The 7,677-nt window shown below is 37.5% G+C and overlaps 1 protein-coding gene across 3 annotated transcripts; it reads right to left on the bottom strand.

Annotated features, from left to right (window-relative positions):
* Positions 1–459: 459 nt before the first annotated feature.
* Positions 460–7,472, bottom strand: btbd10b (BTB (POZ) domain containing 10b). Of its 3 annotated transcripts, none has more exons than XM_008405292.3 (9): positions 7,325–7,472; positions 6,779–6,926; positions 4,803–4,999; positions 4,260–4,572; positions 4,051–4,153; positions 3,397–3,517; positions 2,342–2,539; positions 2,114–2,224; positions 460–1,484 (listed from the first exon to the last, which is right to left on the bottom strand). In XM_008405292.3, exons 2-9 carry the CDS (start codon positions 6,877–6,879, stop codon positions 1,153–1,155), a joined length of 1,476 nt encoding a protein of 491 aa, XP_008403514.2. In that variant the 5' UTR covers positions 6,880–6,926; positions 7,325–7,472; the 3' UTR covers positions 460–1,152. The 3 variants fall into 3 exon arrangements, with proteins under 3 accessions (XP_008403514.2, XP_017159293.2, XP_008403515.2); XM_017303804.2 differs by having other exon boundaries at positions 4,803–4,996; XM_008405293.3 differs by lacking the exon at positions 6,779–6,926 and having other exon boundaries at positions 4,803–4,996; positions 7,325–7,443.
* Between the last annotated feature and the right edge of the window lie 205 nt (positions 7,473–7,677).

Here is a 7,677-nt window from a genome sequence, read left to right as displayed (position 1 = left end):
GTTCCCCATATCTCTGGAGAGTCCATACAGGTGCAGATATGGGGGAATTAGCATTTAGCTCATTGAAGCTTATCAACTGTTGTGACCTGAAGAGTTTAGCTTTCTAAAGTGTTCTTCACAAATTTCTAATACTCTTTGGGTGGGATCTTTCCTTTGACTGAAAGCTTTCACTCCTCTTGTTTTTCTATTTGCAGGCTTTTTCTTTATTGCCAATTTATTATTTTTCTGCAAATCTTCTGAAAGTTGACTTCAAATGCTTCTGCAATGTTCACTAAAAATATTCAGTTTAGAGTATTCATGCTGCATTTTCACAGGAAATGCTTTTATTTCTAATTTTAGTTTATGAGGGAGATGGAGAAATGAAAAATGCAACTTCAAAAAGTCAACATTTTTATACTTTTTGAAGGACTGATGAAACACTTAAGTGTGCAAAAGTGTGTAATTATGGCTCATACATAATGAATGTTTATATTTCACCTTTATTTTCATGTCAGTTTTAAACAACAAATTCAAGCTCAGCACAAACAAACTGACCACGACAGCCTGTGCTCTGCTGAATATCTTAGCTGCAGGAGCATAACATCACATCAAATCCAGCCAATGACTACATTTCCCATGGCTAGGATTTTGAAGACATCTGTGAGGAGTTCAGCTGGAGATCATGACACTAAATGGTTATGTCTGATTTTTTTTTTATCCCCCATGACCAGTTGGATTGATTTCACAAGTCCTCCCTTCAAAGCACATTGAGGAGAACACTCCAAAAATTGTGAAACAAAATCAAGAAGACACAATGACACCACAAGTGTTCTGCCAAACCCATCAAATTAATGTACAAGAACAATGTAAATAATAATAATAATAATAATATTAATACTAAGTGTTTTTACAGATTTGTTTCCAAACAAAAATAAATTCCTTTGGTCAAGTAAAAAATAAATGAAAACAACAGTGAACTCTTTCATGTACCAGTCTCCGTTTCCTCGTGTTTCTTTTTCTACAGTCTTCCTGGTTCTTTGAGGCTCTAAGGCTGCAAAGGAGGTGTCAAGGCAATATGGTTATGGTGCCCCAGGAGCTCCATGCTGCAGCATGCTGGGAAAAGGACTAGAGGAGTAAGAGAGGGGCAGAGGCATTGAGAGAGGAGCAGAGCCCTCAGACAGCAGGTGAAGGTGCATCAGGATCAGGCTCGTTGCTGTAGTTGTTGCTGTAGTGATTCCCACTGGGTGGGTGATTGGGTAGGATGTCCAGTTCATCCACCTGTGGGCCAGGGTGCATCACAACCAGCTGGTCCTGGGGGATATCTGCAGCTGCTGCAGCCAGGTTGGTGATGGACTTGGACTTTACACACTGAAAGTCCACATGTCGGCTTTTGCCCTCTTCCTTTTCCCAGGACATGCGGATGAAGGGCCTCTGCACATAGTTGTAGATCACCTCGGGGCGACCCCCTGGGCGCTTCTTCACTTTCTCCTTATAAGTGGGGTAACCTGTTGACATAGAATATATGCAGTTCTTATTTCACGTTAAAACTCTTTCACTTTTTATGTAAAATTCCATATTTCAAATTCCTTTTCCAGATATTTCTGAAAAAGAAAAGGAAAGAAAGGAAGGAGAGAAAGGGAGTCTATCAGGAAAAAAAACATACCAGAGGGGGGAATAATGCAGAGTTGAAGACATAAGGATGAAAGTATGAAAGAAAGTGTATAAGGAAGGAAAGAATGAATGAAAGAATGAGAAAAGACAACAGAATAGGGAATAAAGTCTGAAAACACAAGAAATGTTTAACCTTAGTTTATCCCTGCTAACCTTTTATCTAAACCCTGAAACTAACTATTACTTCTCTAAGTGAATTAGTACGACATCAGTGAAACACACTAATTCAATCCCATAAAATAAAAGATAACAATTAAACCTTGACTCATTAAAACAACTAAGCAACCAAAATCTGAATCCTAATTTTTCCAGTAAAAGAAAAAAAAGCCTCCAAGTCAAACATTCAGTGCACTTTTTAAATCATGAAGTCAAATTCTTCCACAACAGTCAGCAAACATTTCATAAAAGTCTCACTATACTTGGAAAAACACAGAACACATTTTTCCTGGAAAGTTCAGCATACCTTCAATACCCAGCCTTATTTTCTTCAGTCCCCTCTCCTTTAAAACTGATTTGGCAACATCTCGGTTCTCGATATACTTGAAAAATCTGTACAGTTTTGTGCTGTAAATAACTGCAATGAGAATAAATAAAATGTTATTAAATTAAATTTACCACACATTTCTGCTGTGTACACAAATTGTAAAACCTCATCAGTGTCTGTTTTCTGCAGAAGCAGGCAGGCACTTACTCTGCGAATACTCCTCGCCCATTTGTGGTGGATACTCTTCATCCCAGTCCACCACATCATCATCTGTCAGAACTACAATGTGACATTCTCTCTCTCCACTCTGAGCACTGGCCACCATTAAGGGCAGAACCATTTCCTCGAGGTAAAACTCAAACTGATGTCGAGCACCGTCATTGGACAGCTCATGCATCAGGGCACCTGGAAAAAGGGACGAGTTCAAAATTAAATGTTTACTGCTTCAGTAAGGTCACTGAAGCAGTAAACATGCACAGATCATTCAAATAGGCCATTTGGCCGCCCTGTTTTAGAAAAGGTTTAGGAAAAAAGTGACAAAAAAAAACAACATTTACTTACACTACCAATAGACATCATCATTGATGGAAAATAACAGCAAATTTGTCCAAGTGTGGAATTATGCATGTGCTTCAAATGTGTTTTTTCAAACCTAAATTACTTTTAAAATGACTTGAACAGAGAAAAGAGTGTTATGGAAACTTCCAAAAATGATTTAATTTCCTGCTTTCACATTAGAGTATTAGAAATCTCAAAATACTTTTTTTTTGCTCATTTTTTTTCCAAATATGCATACTTAAAAACACTTTGACCAAAATTTATTTTTAGTGTATAAGAGCAACCGTTGTCCTGAAAGTTGAATCTGTACTGGTGAACTGTGTTTAAATAGACTATAGTAGAACTAAGCCTGTCCAAAACATGTCAAAACAATTGGCAGCATTTCTGCAGCAGCTGTCAACAGTCCTAATCTACAATGTTTAGCAGTGCTGAACAAAAGGAGCTTTCAGACACTGAAGGCACCAAGGATTTAGCCGCCTTCTTCTAGCTACTGCATCAAAAAACAAAAGTCACGATAAATTTTCTGAGCGTTTTTTTCTTGAGTTTGTCTGAGTCTAAATTAAATCAATCCACAGAAATCTGGAACAGCACCCTCTGACCGATGAAATGTGTTTTTCTTCCCTCTTTTGACAAAGTGCTATGAACATGATGAAGCTGCATGCCTTAATGTGCGACTGTAAAAACCTCAACATTGGGGAACTCACTAAGGTCTCTGCATTTGATGGTGCTATAGTCGAAGGAGATGCATAGATAGTCACACGCCTCCCGCAACTCAGGGATGGAGATTCCATCTGGACAACGGATTATCCCAGATTTGTAGTAATCCTGTTAATTAGATAAAAATCACAAAGAAGACAGTCGTATCAAACACAGTGGAGCCATTAACTCATAAAATATACACACGTAAACCAAAAGCTTTAATTAAGGTGACATAAGTAACCTGGAAACACTTTGTCTTTGGTTGTGTATTTTACACCTCAGAGATTCACAAGTTAAAACTCTTACTGTATGTTGTTAATTACATTTTTACCAGGTAGGTTATTTGTAGACAACATTCAGATACACACAAGAAAATTTCAAAGTTAATAATTAATAAAGTATGAGACAACATTTTGTAAAGTAATTGGATGTGATAGCTGGAGCTCTGAGCAGAATAATCCAGTCTTTTCATCTTTATCGTCACAAACTGTTTGACCACACTGTCCTGTTATTACTCTCTTTCTAATGAAAATGAGTTCACTTTAAAGGAGATTTGTTTTAGCTTAGGAGTAATTAAAAGCACACACGAGCTGTATTATGTACACATTTCAGTCTACAAGCTCTTAAATAAATAGAGACAACATTAGAAGGAAACTGACCAAAATTGCTCGGAAAACTGTTGAGCTGATGCCCTCGGCCACCTCGTACTCCCCCTTCTCGTTGGGCCTTGTAAAGTTATGTTCCCTTCCAGAGCCAAACATCCTGCAACAAAGAAGCTCAGGTTTATATTCTCAATCCAGCTGGAAGAACATCTGATGTTTAATTTAGTTAAAAACTACACCAGACAGTGAGTATTATTGTGCTGTACCTGCCCAACATGGTGTTGGGTTGTGCAGTGAAGATGGAAGGGTCTATTACAAAGCGTGTGTTGTCGACTATCAGAGTGACTCTCTCTGAGGTTCTCGTGTTTCGGTTTCCAATGGGGGCATTTGCGCCACCCTCCTTAGGATTGTCATAGACGAAAACCATTTCTCCGACGCCCAAACTTTTGAAGGTGCCGTCAGAACTGGACAAGCTACTGTTGCGACTGCTCACAACTCCGCTGCTGCTGGAACCACTGGGTGAGATTCTCTGAGGCCTGGGGCTACTGGGCCTTGATGAAGGACCATCTCGCTCTCGATCTTCACACAAAAGGAACAACAGTTTCTCAATTAAATTTTAATTTGGAGCATAAGTTAAACTGTAAGCATTCAGGTTAAAATGCATTACTTAGTAATAAAAAAAGCATTATTTGTTGGATTTATGATGTGTAAACCACAAGTGAGCTTTGGGTTTCAGTTAGCTGCTCTCAATACTGACTGACAGGAGCTGGAGAACCATTACATGACTTATACGCAGGCTCTCTACTCACCACTGTTGTGTTGGCGGGTGGGTGAGGTGACGTTTCGAATGCAAGGGGTTAGTTGCCCTTCCCTCTCATGTGAGGAGTCCCTAGAGCGATCGCTGGAACGACGGCGGTCACGTGAGCGGTCGCAACCCCCACTGGCACCATGCAAGCTCATGTTCCTCTGTTCTGCCTCCACTCGAGAAGCTCTGGCCTGACTGCTGCTTTTCAAGAGAAAACCACATGTAATTTTCATTCCTTCTTTTCCTCAAGGCCAAAACATTTCCATTGAAGTTGTAACAATGCGAATGCTCTAGTTTAATACACCGCTTGCTATTTTGGCTCCACGAATTACTATTTTGTCCCATTTTGCCCAGTGAATACACCGTCTCCGACTCTATGTACTTACTCTTTGAGTATCAGTTTATTTATTTTTTTATTAAGTATTTTCATGAATTATCAAGATAGTCATGACACTTTTTAAAGATCCCATATAATGAAATAGTATATAATATATATATATATTTTCCCCATTACATCAATTTCCATTTATTTTGGTCTGGATACATTTACTCAAAATTAAGCCAGATTTTTATCCATAGCAACAACAACAAAAAAATAAATACATATTTTTCTACCGTCAAGCACATTATAGAAATGTACTTAAAATTCTTGGTTGTCAATCGCATCATGTACAAAATGTTCCCTGGTGGGCACACCTTGATGAATGGTTGATATGAAACTTCCTATGGTAAATGGCTCTATTTAGTGGCTAAAAACGTCAGATACAAGACAAAACATAAAAGCTGACATGGCAAAAGGGCAAAATGGGCAGCTCCACACTAACACAATCAGAAAGTCACTCAAAGCAGAAAATGATCAGAGTTTAAACACATCTACTTTTAAGAGGTTGTAAATCACTCTTTTAATACTTGCATTGTATGTTTGCACCAATAGGATTTTATAAGAGGCATTAAGCAGAGCACCCGTAATCATTCGTACAACTGGACTGACCACATTCTAAAATGTTCAAATTACAAAGGGACAAAAACAAAAAAAGAAAAACTAAAAAGGCCACCCTGTACTTTTACCCTCACATCTACTTCCTTATCTGACTCATGATCAAGCTGTTTGGTCACAGGTAAGTAATCAACTTAAACTAAATGTAAGATACTCAAAATGATTATTAGCGAAAACCAACAAAAACAGTGGCATGAGTGCATCTGAATAATAGTTTTAGTTATTCAAACAAACTGACTGTCACCAGGTTAGACTACAGGTCTGAGAAATAAACAAAATAAATACAAAAACAAAATAGGGCAATATATCTTATTATCTTGTAGCGAAATGTGTCTAGAGTTAAAAAATGTATTACAAAATTGAATCAAGATGACATTTAAGCACAATGCAATGAAAAAACAATTAAGAAAAATGCTACAACTAAAGAAAACAGACAACTTATTACTTTCAATGATTTAATATTTTCATCCCTTAAGAAATAAATTAATTTATGTACCATTTTAGTTTGTGAAGTTAGAATTCCTAAATCTCTTTTGAACGTTAAAAAAAATACATCTCTGCATTGAGAACAAGTGTTGCATTGTTTATAATTTTCTGTGCCTCCATAATCAAAATCACATTAGGTAAAAGACTTAAAATACTGAACATCCTTGTTCCCTAAAGTTGCATGGAGGAATAACTTCAGTAAACATTATGCAATCTCTAAAATACTGAGAATGGATACTCCTATTTAAACATGAATACTCTAAAGCATTTATTTTCACATTAAATGCAACAGAATTGTTATTGATGAGTTGGAATTAAGAAGGTAAAGAGAATAAATGTATTCTCTATATAAACCTTTTTTTTTTCTAAAAGTATTTGAGAGATGCGTGACAAAGTAAAATTTCAGAATGAACTCTGATATCCATAGCTTAGACGTTTTTTTCCTTTCTTTATTTTACAGTTTTAGAAGATGTCGCAGATTTTCAAATTGTGCTCACCTCGAATGCTTGCAGAGTTTGCGAGGTCGGTTCGGTGTTACGCGTTCCCAGTTTTCCGTGTCACTAGAGTTACTGTCATATGACTGCAGACGTGCTGCCATCACCCGAACAGGGGGGAGTCTGGTCTGGATCTTTCACCGTTCATTATCTGGTCAGCCGTAAAGGGTAAAAATCAACAAGTCAGTTCACTCCCCCTGTCAGTGTCAGCCTCTGGAAAACCCTAAACTACCTTACGAAATTAATTTTAAACGACTACATGTTTTATGCAAGACAAACCTAATGGCCTTGCGTGCTTAAACGACATACAAATTGAACCACTGAGAATAAAACGTAGGAAACACTTCTGTAGGCTGAGTCAGCCCACGATTGGGCTAAATACTTAGCATACTTAGCTTGCTAACATTAGCTTGCTTTGTTAGCCGTTCAATAATAAGTTATAATCAGTTTTTCTTCGATAATAGTACGGAAACCACATTTACACCAAAATGACTCACATACGTGAGTTAATATTATCAAAAGAAAAGACACAATTAATGAAATACACACCTATCTTGCTTCGGTTTCCGCTATAATCCCAGTAGCTTCATAGCAAACCATCCCTTTCAAAACACTCACTCAGGTGACGTACAACGTGACAACGGTTGACGCCTTGACGTGCTGACGTAGACGAAGCAAGAATCTTAGCTGGTGTGCGGTTTGGTTTTATTTGTTCACTATATAAATTTAAACGCCTCAGTTGACCATTAAAATTAGTTTAGAATGAGCTGAGCTACTGTTTTCTTTAAGTATTGCAAGAATTTCAATTGTCTCCTTAAAAGGAAATAAAACGAAGAACAACTACCAGATCTCGCGATATGTTGGATATGTTTTTCATGTTAGAAAAAAAAGGCAACAATTGC

This window comes from Poecilia reticulata, chromosome 3 (assembly GCF_904066995.2).
Source record: "Poecilia reticulata chromosome 3, P_reticulata-male-v2, whole genome shotgun sequence".
NCBI classification, from domain to species: Eukaryota; Metazoa; Chordata; class Actinopteri; order Cyprinodontiformes; family Poeciliidae; genus Poecilia; species Poecilia reticulata.
This window is presented reverse-complemented; position numbering and strand designations above follow the sequence as displayed.